The following is a 13501-nucleotide window of genomic DNA, read 5'->3' as shown; positions in this document are numbered from 1 at the left end:
GTGCACAGGAGGTCAAAGCTCCACAGAAAGCGTTGTGAATTCAAACAGTCCAAAAAGAGTTTTGGGTAAGTATCCTTATTTAGTAATCCCACAGCAAAAATACACTTGTCTTTTCCTTCTAGAACTGACTTTGCTGATAACTACTTTGTTGAGGGAAAATGTACTTGTTGTGATTGTGATATGTTGTTGCCTCACCAAGCTATCTTAAGAGGAATGCACTAATGTAAGTCACTCTGGATAAGAGCCTCTGCTAAATGACTAGTCGTGGAAATTTCCATCAGTGACACCTGAAGTCAATATTAAATTAATCATTCTTTATTATCAACAAGCTGGAGAGGTTCCAACAAACTTAATGTACCATAGTAAACATCGGTCGGGAGCTCCGCCGGAGAAGTCCCATTAGTTCTCTTATATAGTGCTTAAATAGACAAGCTATATTTGCAAGATTTAGCTTATTCTTTATTTATAATTAATTTATCATTAACGTTTGGTTCATGCATGTGACCAACCAATACCTCACGAGGCTTCTTCTCTTCAAGCTGAGCCCTTGAAACTGAGAAACCCCTTTCGGTTCTCAAAACAATGTTCTGGGCATACTGCCAAATTGCTTATACTGACAGTGAGGATTCCTCCCAGGCACGATCAATCAGTCATTTGCATGAACCCAGTCGAAATGGTTATTAGAAAAGCACAAACATAACATTTCCCTTCACAGACTCAAATGTAAGTGTAAAATGTTTAGCTGACTAGCTGTCTTTTCTCACATATATGAAAACGGAAACATTTACTCAGGCTAATAATAATGTGGTATTCTAACACCTGTCTATCCTTGAAGTATTTACATTTGGATTAAGAGCTAATGACCTCTTCTGATGTCATCATGTCACCAAACAGCGGTGCAATTATGGCAGACAGCAGTGTGTATGGCTTCTGGAGTGGGCGTGTTCCTGATGGGATTGACAGCTGTCTGTCTCTGCAGGAGGACCAGTGAGTATTTCTGATTCTGCATAACAAATAATTTGCAAACATTTTCCTTTGTCATATTAATGTAATTGCCTTTGGCATGGTTTAATCTAGCAACTCCTTTTGGTCATATTGTATAGGGTAGGCTATATTCAAAATAACAATAATGATATGGCCTAATTTGTTTTTCAGAGAAGAACAATTCCCAGAGGTAAGATTCCCCTTGTGAATATGATGCAGATTGTATCAACCTTTAGTTCTGTATTGTCCATGATGAGATGTTCTACCACCTTCTTATACTTTTATGTTGTACAGACCTACAACCAGACAGGATGATCACAGCCAATGTATGTTCCAAACAAAATACATCAAACACTGCACACACTACTAACACAACTACACACATGCATGTACAAACACATATTCTAATTTCATTTTCATATTGTTTCTGTTCTAGGTGATTTGGTGATGGGAGCTGTGAGCAGTGCAGCCATGTTGGATTCAAGGGATGCTGGGATGTATTCTGTCATCACCTTTGTACCGTCCACGTTTTTGTCCTCAGGTGAGTTTCATCCTGACCTGGGACGTGAATATTGGACCCTCAGCACAATAACACTTGGTCACTCAATGCCAACCATACTAACTTAAAATGTATTAGTCAAAGCATCTTAAGAGTATGAGAACAGAGCTGTAGGTCTCCAGGGTGGTTTGAGTCAGGAGGAGAAGAATGAAGTGACATCAAGCCCTGTTATTTTCACTTCTTCTGACCCCCCCCCGTCGTGTCTTTGGGGGTACCATTAAACTGAAGATATGTTTATCAATTAGCTCCCTGTAATTATTATCACGCGATTAAACTGATTAATCGTTTAATTGTAATTAACTAGGAGGTCGGGGCACCAAGGAGAATATTCAGATTACAAAGCTATAATTTTCCTAATATAACTTTCCTTTACTATAATATTATATTCTATTATAGTATAGGTCGATTATCTTCTAAGTTTAAATGGTGTATTTACCTCTAGTCCAGTCTCATTCCAAAACGTCGTAAATTGTATCTGCACGAACCCAGTCTTTACTAAAATCATCCATACATCAATTGTCTTAAAATCATTTATTTACTACACTAAGTAATTAACAGAAAAACATACAAACAGTAATTATCGTCAACAAAGGATTGGTATCGGAATGTGCCCTTGTGGGCTAAACAGGCTGGTCGGCCTGTTGAACAATGGGTCGTAAATGGTCAGCTGAGAAGTTTACACAGAGTTCATTAACAATTGAAGGCTCACTCATTCGGGAACAATTGCAATCAATATATATATTTACGCTCAGTGTGTCGTTCTGATTCTTGTTGGAGAGTAGTTCTGTTGGGGAGTTTTGTCCGCGTTCTCTCTCTCTCTCTCTCTCGGTTAGAATGGATCTTTCAGAGCGACATTCATTAATGTCGTCATAGAATGGTGGTTTCGTTGGTCTTCGCGTTCGATGATATAATTTACTTAGCTGCAGACTAATAATTAATATCAAAGACTTGTTCTTATTCTGTCGGTATCAATAGTCTAAAAGTTAACCACGTGGTATGGTTCACTTTCAGTAGAGGAATTGGAAGGTAGAACCTATGTGCCAACGGAGTGTAGGCCTGGTCTGGAGAAATGTAAATCAGGGAGTGTTTTATAGTGCACATCGAACAGGCTGGTCAAATGACGCCTGGTCCTGTATATGTCCCTGGGGCGTGCCTATGACTGAGTTAGAGTTGGTTACAGAAATACAATTCTATCACATTACATCAGTACATAGCATCTCAATGTCTTACAAAGGCTTTATCCTTATCAATACATTCCATACACCCATATGAGGCAAGTCTTAAACTGAGTCTATTATATAAACAGTTTTATGGTAATATGGCTATATTGTCTCTTCTGAGTATCACAAAATGGTACCAGCGGATCAGTTCGTAGCTGGATTCTTCAATTCTATGAGTTGGAAGAATTTCCTTTGTCTCTCTATGAAACATGGGGAAGGAGATTCTCCTCAGAGGGTTTTTTACAACCCTGGGTTGGGGGGAAGGTAAGTTGGGTGATGGTACAAAGGGGAGGGGGTCAACTGTCCTTCCTGTACCCAAAGAGGCCAACGTCATGACACCCCCCACACACACAACCTCTAACTTATGGCTTTGTCGCTCTCTGTGAGATGCAGGTCCTGTGCAGGTATCTGCAAATGAAGATGCAGGGATCTACAGCCTGATCCCTTATGTATCATCCAAATCTATACTATCAGGTTTGTCTATTTAACTCTATCCCAAAGATTCATAACATGTGGGGCTTTTTATAGGACTCAAAGTTGTTTAGGCTTGGATTTTGGTCTGAGGTAGTCATATCAGTAAGCATGTATGTATATAAGTTATACATAAGATAATGTGTTAGAGTATCTTGAAAGCATGAGAACAGAGCTGTAAATCTGCAGGATGGTATGAGTCAGGAGAAGTGACATTAAGCACAGCAAAGTAACACACACAACCACACCCACACGTGCACACACACACACACACACAAACACTCACTCAGGCTCCCTCTGTGTTGTACAGGTCCTTTTGAAGAAAATGGAAAGTCATCTGAAAATGAGAATGTAAGTTCAGAATCACCCACTGTGTTTGGTGATTGTGAACGACTCTTAGTTTTAGATTGATGTTACATCCTTTTACATGACATTACATTTACAGTACTGTAGAATCAAAGGACTGAAGTTAAACTGTTTCTTTTCTCTAGTCTGATATGTACCGCGTATACAGCCCAATCCTCGACAGACCAGCAACCTCAGCCCAGCCGGATGGGTTGTACAGTCTTCTGCAGACACACTGACACTACACCACTGGCTTTCTGTAGCTATGTATGTGTGTGTATGTGTGTATGTGTGTCTCACAGAAATACTTTTTCTTGCAGTATGTCCTTTATTTATCAAACATCATGTTACTGTAAATAAGTATCTAAATCATCTACTGCAGTGCCGTTTCTATTCATAAGTGAAATAAGCGGCCGCTAAAGGCCCCCCCTCCCCCCCAAAAAAGTTGGGAAGTCAGTCGGGGTCTCAACATACTGTTACTTAGGATAGTAGCATACACAACGTGCAGTTTCGAAATGTGGTTCCGCATCAGCAATTTTCCTCTTGTTATGTCAGTCATAGACAGTCACTCAATTAGCCCATATCAGCTAACATTTTATAGATAGCTGGCGAGACCAACTTGCCTAGCAATCTAAGCCTTGTAGTAATGGCCGAATTACTGCCCAGGGGCCTGACCTACAGGGGGCCCCAATTGATTTTGTTAGTCACTCTCACTCAGATATCAAATGAACATGACATAAGTCATGGCAAAATGTGTAGAATTGCAGGAAATGATCTATAAAATGTCTAAAATGTCTCTCCATCCCATTGCACAATGTGTAGAATTGCAGGAAATTAGCTTTATAATTGCAACTTTCTCTCCGCCCCATGGCAAAATGAGTAGAATTGCATGACATTAACTGTAAAGCTGCACAGTTAAATTGATTTAAATTAAGTCATTAAGATCCAAGGTGGAATTTTCTAAAAACAAATGCAGAAATTCTCCATGTTTTTTTATGAAAAATATGAAACTGCTTGGCCATAATGACCATTGTTATGTTTGGAGGAAAAAGGGGGAGGCTTGCAAGCCAAAGAACACCATCCCAACCGTGAAGCACGGGGGTGGCAGAATCATGTTGTGGGGGTGCTTTGCTGCAGGAGGGACTGGTGCACTTCACAAAATAGATGGCATCATGAGGCAGGAAAATTAGGTGGATATATTGAAGCAACATCTCAAGACATCAGTCAGGAAGTTAAAGCTTGGTCGCAAATGGATCTTCCAAATGGACATTGACCCCAAGCATACTTCCAAAGTTGTGGCAAAATGGCTTAAGGACATCAAAGTCAAGGTATTGCAGCTGGACTTGTACCTGGCAACCATCCACCCGGCTCCTTTGGGCCGTGAGAGGGTGTCCGCCCTCATCTCGTGCCTCATCGGGAAAGCAGATCGGGGTCTGTTGGTTCCATCCTCCTGCACCCAATACCCATGGGTACTCTCCGATACCCATGGAGCTGGGAGGGGCGGTGCGCAGGGAGACTGGAGGGGGTTCCAGCTCACTTTTTCCCCGCATTTTTCCCCGCATAAGGCGCTCGTTGATTCAGGTGCGTCTGGGAATTTTATAGATAGATCGTTCGCCCATAGTTTAGGGATCCCCATTGTTCCCGTGGCTGTGCCTTTCCCTGTTCATGCCTTAGATAGTCGACCATTAGGGTCAGGGTTGATCAGGGAAGCCACCGCTCCTCTGGGCATTGTGACGCAGGGGGGTCACAAGGAGAGAATTAGTCTCTTCCTTATTGACTCCCCTGCATTTCCAGTGGTGCTAGGCCTACCCTGGTTAGTTTGTCATGACACCACTGTTTCTTGGCCACAGAGGGCTCTCACGGGGTGGTCGCGAGAGTGCTCGGGGAGGTGTTTAGGGGTTTCCATTGGTGCTACTACGGTGGAGAGTCCAGACCAGGTCTCCACCGTGCGCATTCCCCCTGAATATGCCGAATTGGCTCTCGCCTTCTCCAAAAAGAAGGCGACTCAATTACCACCCCATCGACGGGGTCATTGCGCGATAAATCTCCTGGTAGACGCTGCACTTCCCAGGAGTCATGTGTATCCCCTCTCACAGGCGGAGACGGAGGCTATGGAAACATATGTCTCCGAATCCCTGCGTCAGGGGTACATTCGGTCATCCACTTCACCCGCCTCCTCAAGTTTATTTTTTGTGAAGAAGGAGGAGGGAGGTCTGCACCTGTGTATTGACTATCGGGTTCTGAACCAGATCACTGTGAGGTATAGTTACCCGCTACCGGTCATAGCCACAGTCAATGTACGGGGCGCGCTTCTTCACCAAACTAGATCTCAGGAGCGCTTACAACCTGGTGCGTATCTGGGAGGGAGACGAGTGGAAGACGGCTTTCAGTACCAACTCAGGGCACTATGAGTGGGCCGAGATGTCACAGAACTCGCTTTGCCACTCCTCCACTAACCTGTCGCCCTTCCACTGCATACTGGGGTACCAGCCGGTTCTGGCACCGTGGCATCAGAGTTAGACCGAGGCTCCTGCGGTGGACGACTGGTTCAGGTGCGCGGAGGAGACATGGGAAGCTGTCCGTGTTCACCTTCAGCGGGCCGTGCTGCGCCAAAAAGAGAACGTGGACCGCCACCGCAGTGAGGACCCGGTGTTCGCACCTGGGGACCGGGTCTGGCTCTCGACCTGAAACCTGCCCCTCCACCTGCCCTGCCGGAAGCTGGGTCCGCAGTTTGTGAGGCCATTTAAAGTCCTGAGGAGAGTGAACGAGGTTTGTTATAGGTTACAGCTTCCCCCCGATTACCATATTAACCCCTCGTTCCATGCGTCTCTCCTCAGGCCGGTGATGGCTGGCGCACTCCAGGAGTCTGAGGTGCGGGAGGTTCCTCCGCCCCCTCTGGACATCGAGGGGGCTCCGGCATACTCCGTTCGCTCCATACTGGATTCGAGGCGTCGGGCGAGAGGCCTTCAGTATCTCGTGGAGTGGGAGGGGTACGGTCCGGAGGAGAGGTGCTGGGTTCCGGTCGAGGACGTGTTGGACCCTTTAATGCTGCAGGAGTTCCACCGTCTTCGTCCGGATCACCCTGCACCTCGCCCTCCGGGTCGGCCCCAAGGCCTTGTCTTCTTTTGTCTTGTCTTCCCACACACCTGGTTTCAATCCCATCAATTACATGTTGTGTATTTAACACTCTGTTCCCCCCATGTCCTTGTCCGGTATTTTTTTCTGTAAGTGCTTGTGCACGTTCTGTCTGGTGTGCATCGTGTTATGTACCCAATTATTGATTGTTCTGTTTTCCGGTGGGTTTTTATTATTAAACTGCGCTGTTGGAAACACAGTTTTTGCTCTCCTGCGTCTGACTTCTCTGCCGCCAGTACGCACCCCTTACAGTATGTAAACTTCTGACCCACTGGGAATGCGATGAAAGAAATAAATCCTTCTCTCCACCATTATTCTAACATTTCACATTCTTAAAATAAAGTGGTTATCCTAACTGACCTAATTTTTACTAGGATTAAATGTCAGGAATTGTGAAAAACTGAGTTTAAATGCATTGGGCTAAGATGTATGTAAACTTCTGACTTCAACTGTATATATTTTTCAAATGACACTTACATAGACAACAACTTTAAGAATTCATTTTAGACATATTTATATTTTCATATTCATAAGACGACACAAATGACATTTAGCTACAATTGATAAAATGCTGAATAGTTACACTTCATTTTTAAGTATCACTTCAATTTAATTTTTAAGTAAAACTTCTTCGGTGCTCTTCCATATCACTCCTCATCCTCAGCAATGCTGTTCACAGCCAAGGCATTCCAGAACTGCCTTCAATTTGCATGCATCAGAGGACACAGCTTGGTGATGATGTCCATCTTCTTGGACTCTTATAGCTCTATTGCTTATTTGGATTTGCATTTTACAGACCTACATTTTACAGACCTTGTTACTTTCATCCTCATGCTAATCACATTGGCCTACGTTAGCTCAACCGTCCTGCGGAGGGGGGCGGCACACCGATCCTGTAGAGGGCCTATAAGCTATTTTGCAAGTATGAAACCATCACAGTCAGGAAAGGTGAGGAATTTATTCTGCAATGATACAGTAGATGCCGATTTCCAATTATTTTAGAATCCAAAGATAAAATAAATAGGCCTAGACTTGACACTTCTCACTAAAGGCACATTATTTAGCTACCTGTTTTTTTGTTATGACTAAGAGTGACATCATAAGCTGAGTGTACAAAACATTCCTAATATTGAGTTGCACCCCCTTTTGGCCTCAGAGCAGCCTGAATTCGTTGGGGCATGGACTCCACAAGATGTCAAAAGTGTTCCACAGGGATGATGGCCCATGTTGACTCCAATGTTTCCCACAGTTGTGTCAAGCTGGCTATATGTTCTTTGTATCAATCCTGATACACACGGGAAACTGTTGAGCATGAAAAACCCACCTTTCCCAGTCAGAGGAATGCGGCAACTGCACAGAGTTCCACACACTAAATCACTTTATTTCCAGAGGATATATGAGATGAATGTGGTTCTGGACAGAGAATAATATGAATGAATATACTAATAAAAATAGCATGAGAATAAATGCGTAACAGCACATGAGCAATAATAAAGGACTGTATAATACACAGCATCAACTACTATTAACCACTAGCAATAGTAATGAACAACAGTAAATGCACAAGTTTCAATAGCAACATCACTAACTTCTGTCCACGCACTCCATCACTCTTGTCTACTTGGAGAGAGACTGAGGAGGCTCTGACCTGAGCAGGCAGAACGAGTGTCAGGTGTCCTGCTCCCAAGCAACCTATTGGTTGCCTGGTAGCAGAGGTCACTAGGAGTTTGGGGAGACAGTTTGTGATCGCTTAGTCTCTCTGGCAACAGTGGGGGATGATGGGTGGAGTGAGCTGCATGAAGTTATAAAACTCACAGGCAGGGAAATCCGTAACAGTGGGAAGGAACATTGCTGAAGCCCAGATCTTCAGCCCTACAAATTAAATTGAGCCCCTTGATACCCTTGTTTCATTATTAGTTCCTCAAGAAAAAAAACGTTCAAAGAAAAAAATCATAATATATTTGCAAAGCTTCTTGGTATCTTCTAACAGACAGATTCATGAAAGCTTCGATTCATTTGAACAGAATGAATCAGATCACACACACACACACACACCCGCACACGCACACGCACACGCACACAGAGAGAGAGACAGAGTTTGGGAGAAACTGATACATACCAACCAGTGTCCAGTTGCAAGTACTGTACGGTTTATGGTAAATAGTTAAGATACTGTAAAGCGGAAGATATCAAAATACTGTTGCTGTGATAAATAATGAAGATGCTTTTTTGTCACACCCTGATCTGTTCCACCTGTCTTGTGCTTGTCTCTACCCCTCACCAGGTGTCTCCCATTTGTCCCCATTATCTCCTGTGTATTTATACCTGCGCTTTCTGTTTGTCTGTTGCCAATTCGTCTTGTCACGTTAAGTCCTACCAGCGTGTTCCCGCATTTCCTGTGCTCTTGTTTTTGTTTTTCTCAGTCTTCCCAGTTGTGACCTTTCTACCTGTCCTGACCCTGATCCTGCCTGCCGTCCTGTACCTGCCTGACTCTGATTTGGATTACGACCCTTTGCCTGCCTTGACTTACCTTTTGCCTGTCCCTTATACTTAATAAACTCTGAGACTCATACTATCCGCTTCCTGTGTCTGCATCTGGGTCTCAGCCTGAGTCCTGATAGTACAAACTGGCCATGACTGAGCCAGCAGACTCGGACCAGCTCCGCAACTCTGTCTCCTCCCAAAGAGCCACCATTGGAAGACACAAGGAGATACTTCAAGGTCTTATGGAAGGATTCCAGACCTTGGCGGAACACCATGACTGTGCCTTCAATACATTGCTGGAGCAATTTCGCGGATTGTCTGCTAGGCAGCCCGCCACTACAGTAACCCCCCAGACTGTAAGTTACCCCGCGACCAGTGGCGCTTCTCCCCAATCTACTCTGGCTTCCTGAGAACCCTGCTTACCTCCTCCGGAGCGTTATGCTGGAAATCCAGGATCCTGCCGGGCATTTCTCTCCCAGTGTTCTCTCATCTTTGAGCTGCAGCATTCTTCATTTACCTCGGATCGCTCGAGGATAGCATACTTGATAACACTGATGTCTGGGAGTTCTCTCGCCTGGCATACAGCGGTGTGGGAGCAACAATCCACCGTTTGCCTCAGTCTGGAGGAGTTTGTGGCAGAGGTACGTAAAGTGTTCGATTCTTTGCTGTCCGGGGGAGAGGCGGCTCATAAGCTGCTCCAACTACATCAGGACTCCCGGCATGTGGCAGACTACGCTGTGGATTTTTGCACGCTGAGAGTGCCTGGAACCCGGAAGCCCTGTTCTCGTACCCCTCTCCATTCCCATGGACGTCAGAGTGCTGGATGGGCGCTCTATTGGCAGAGTCACCCACACTACGTTTCCCATTAACCTGAGAGTGTCAGGTAATCACAGTGAGTCTATGCAGTTCCTGCTCATTGAATCCCCTCATGTACCTGTGGTTTTGGGGTTTTCATGGCTCCAGAGGGACAATCCTGTGCTTCTGGTTCTATCATAGATTGGAGCCTCTTCTGCCATGCGCATTGTCTGAAATCGGCGCAGCCTACCCCAGGACGTCTTCCTGCGGGCTTGGGAGAAGCCTCGGATCTCTCTGCCATTCCCGCGGAGTACCAGGTCCTCCGGGAGGTTTTCAATAAGGCCCGTGCTACATATCTCCCTCTGCATCGACCCTACGACTGCGCAATCGACCTTCTCCCGGGCACTACACCGCCTTGCGGGCGGCTTTATTCCCTGTCGAGTCCGGAGACCAAGACCATGGAGAGGTAGATTGAGGATTAAGTTGCTGCACGGAGTATTCGTCCATCTGCCTCCCTCGCCGGCGCAGGGTTCTTCTTTGTGGAGAAGAAGGACAAAACCCTGCGCCAGTGTATCGACTACCGGGGCTTAAATGACATCACAGTTAAAAACCGTTACCCTCTACCAATCATCTCCATCTCCTTCGAGCGTCTCCAGGGGGTGACAATCTTCTTTAAGTTGGACCTTTGGAATGCCTACCATCTGGTTTGGATACGGGAAGGAGACGAATGGAAGACAGCTTTTAACATGGCAAGCAGGCCCTATGAGTACCTTGTTATGCCATTCGGACTGACCAATGCTCCTGCAGTGTTCTAGGCCCTGGTCAATGATGTGCTCCGTGATATGTTAAACCGGTTCATGTTTGCCAACCTTGACAACACCCTAATTTCTTCCTGGCCTGCTCAAGAACACGTCCTCCACGTCCTTCAGTGTCTCCTGGAAAATCAGCTTTAAAAAAAAGTGAACTCTATCACTCCATCATCTCCTTCCTTGGGCACATCATTGCTGCTGGAAATATTCAGATGGACTCTGACAAGGTGAGAGCGGTGGTGGATTAGCCTCAACCCAACCCAAAAGTTGCATCCTTGTGCTTTCCTTTCTCATCGTCTTAACCCTGGTGAAAGGAACTATGATACGGGAAATGGAGAACTACTCGCGGTCAAGATGGTGTTGGAGGAGTGGAGGCACTGGATAGAGGGGGTGGAACATCTATTCATAGTGTGGACTGATCACAAGAACCTGGAATATCTCCTCACCGCCATGCGCCTCAACTCTAGGCAAGCGCGATGGGCCCTGCTTTTCACTCAGTTCAACTTTACCATCTCCTACCGCCCGGGGTCAAAGAATGTGAAGACAGATGCGCTCTAACACCGCTCTAGCCCCTCTGCTACACTGTCAGGCCCCGAAACTGTCATCCCTACCTCTTGTCTAGCAGCTGCACTCATCTGTGGTATAGAGAACCAGGCCCGGCTAACCGGATGTTTGTCCCGGACTCTGCCTGTTCCCCGGTCCTGGAATGGGCTCATTCCTCCAGACTTGCCAGCCATCCTGGCTCCCGTCGGACCCTGGCCTTCGCACGACAAAGCTTTTGGTGGGCCACCATGGTTCCTGATGTCTCCACGTTCATCGCCGCCTGCACTGTGTGTGCTCAGAATAAGACTTTGCGGCAAGCTCCAGCTGCCATTCTTCAACCATTCCCTGTGCCTCACCGCCCCTGGTCACATATAGATCCCTGGACTTCGTCATTGGTCTCCATCCATCAGATGGCAACAACACTATCCTTCCAGTGGTGGATAGGTTTTCCAAAGTCGCCCATTTCATTCCCCTTCCCAAGTTATCCTCTGCCAAGGAGGCTGCCCAGCTCATGGTGCAGCAAGTCTTCCGGATCCATGGACTTCCGGTGGACATGGTCTCTGACTGCGGTCCTCAGTTCTCTTCCCAGTTCTGGAAGGCGTTCTGCACCCTCATTGGGTCATCAGCCAGCCTGTCCTCCGGTTTTTACCCCCAGTCCAATGACCTGTCAGAGCGAGCCAGTCAGGACCTGGAGACGGCTCTTCGTTGCCTCGTCTCCGCCAACCCCACCACTTGAAGCCAGCAACTTGTGTGGGTGGAATACGCCCGCAACACCCTTCCCTTCTCGGCCACTGGTCTCTCGCCTTTCGAGTGTTCCATGGGATATCAGCCCCTGCTCTGTCCTGAGTAAGAGGAAGAGGTCAGCATGTCTTTGGCCCAGATGTTTGTCCGCCACTTGTCACCATACATGCAAGAAAACTTGGTTTGCTCTTCTCAAGACGCCCTACAGGTATCGGCAACAGGTGGACCGCCACCGGACCCCTGCTCCCCGCTATCGTCTCAGGCAGAGGGTATGGCTGTCCACTCGAGATCTGCGGAGGGTGGAGTCCTGTAAACTTTCCCCCCGTTTTCTCGGCCCTTTCCCCATCTCTAAGATCCTTAGCCCCTCTGCTGTTCGTCTTCTGTTGCCCCGCACTCTCCGTTTACATCCCACTTTTCATGTATCTAGAATTAAACCCGTCTCAAATCTCTTTGTCTCCTGTTTCCAGAATCATCTAGAAAGTCATTGTATGCTGTATCTTTAAAATGTCCCTTCACTGGAACTAAGGGGCCTAGCCTGAACCATGAAAAACGGCCCCAGACCATTATTCCTCCTCCACCAAACTTTACAGTTGACACTATGCATTGGGGCAGGTAGCGTTCTCCTGGCATCCGCCAAACCCTGATTCATCCATCAGACTGCCAGATGGTGAAGTGTGAATCACCACTCCAAAGAATGCATTTCCACTTCTCCAGAGTCCAATGGCAGCAAGCTGACACCTCCCCAGCCGACGCTTGGCATTGGGCATGGTGATCTTTGGCTTGTGTGCGTCTGCTCGGCCATTGAAACCCATTTCATGAAGCTCCCGACGCACGACGCAAAGTTATTGCGCTGACGTTGCTTATAGAGGCAGAAATTGGGGCAGCCCTAGCAGGGCAGAAATTTGACGAACAGACTTGTTGGAAAGGTGGCATCCAATGATGATGCCACATTGAAAGTCGCTGAGCTCTTCAGTAAGGCCATTCTACTGCCAATGTTTGTCTATGGAAATTGCATGAATGTGCACTCGATTTAATACACCTGTCAGCAATGGGTGTGGCTGAAATAGCCGAATCCACTAATTTGAAGGGGTATCCACGTACTTTTGGCGATGTAGTGTATTTATAAGTGACTATTTACCAGTTGTGCACTCATTCTTAGAGAGTCGGTTTTTGCTTGTTTGGGGGATGTCTACAAATGAAAGGAGTTGCAGGTTGGTTTTAAAAATGCCTTTTGTCCGGTATCTCACAAACACACTGTCAGCAGCGTCTTGAGCCAACTCCGAGCTGGGGTAGTTCATTTAAAGTCTAACCGTTTGAGAGAGTGGCACAGCCACAGGAAGTAGGGGTGCCCCCCCCCCCAAAAAAAGAAAATGTAAAAAAAAATAATAATAATAACAAAATCTTGTCCTTAAACG

The 13501-nt window shown here is 46.2% G+C and overlaps 1 protein-coding gene across 2 annotated transcripts; it reads left to right on the top strand.

The window, feature by feature from the left end:
* Positions 1-535: 535 nt before the first annotated feature.
* LOC145859519 (uncharacterized) lies at positions 536-4161 on the top strand. 2 transcript variants are annotated; one of them, XM_082959088.1, is made up of 6 exons: positions 536-1174; positions 1279-1310; positions 1421-1525; positions 3157-3237; positions 3545-3585; positions 3726-4161. In XM_082959088.1, the coding sequence occupies exons 3-6, from the start codon at positions 1432-1434 to the stop codon at positions 3816-3818; spliced, it is 309 nt and encodes a 102-aa protein (XP_082815214.1). In that variant the 5' UTR covers positions 536-1174; positions 1279-1310; positions 1421-1431; the 3' UTR covers positions 3819-4161. The 2 variants fall into 2 exon arrangements, with proteins under 2 accessions (XP_082815214.1, XP_082815213.1); XM_082959087.1 differs by lacking the exon at positions 536-1174 and having other exon boundaries at positions 1191-1310.
* Positions 4162-13501: the final 9340 nt, after the last annotated feature.

This window comes from Salmo salar, chromosome 12, assembly GCF_965601325.2.
Source record: "Salmo salar chromosome 12, fSalSal1, whole genome shotgun sequence".
In the NCBI taxonomy this organism is placed as follows: Eukaryota; Metazoa; Chordata; class Actinopteri; order Salmoniformes; family Salmonidae; genus Salmo; species Salmo salar.
The sequence above is the reverse complement of the archived record's forward strand: the minus strand, read 5'-3'. Positions and strand labels throughout refer to the sequence as shown.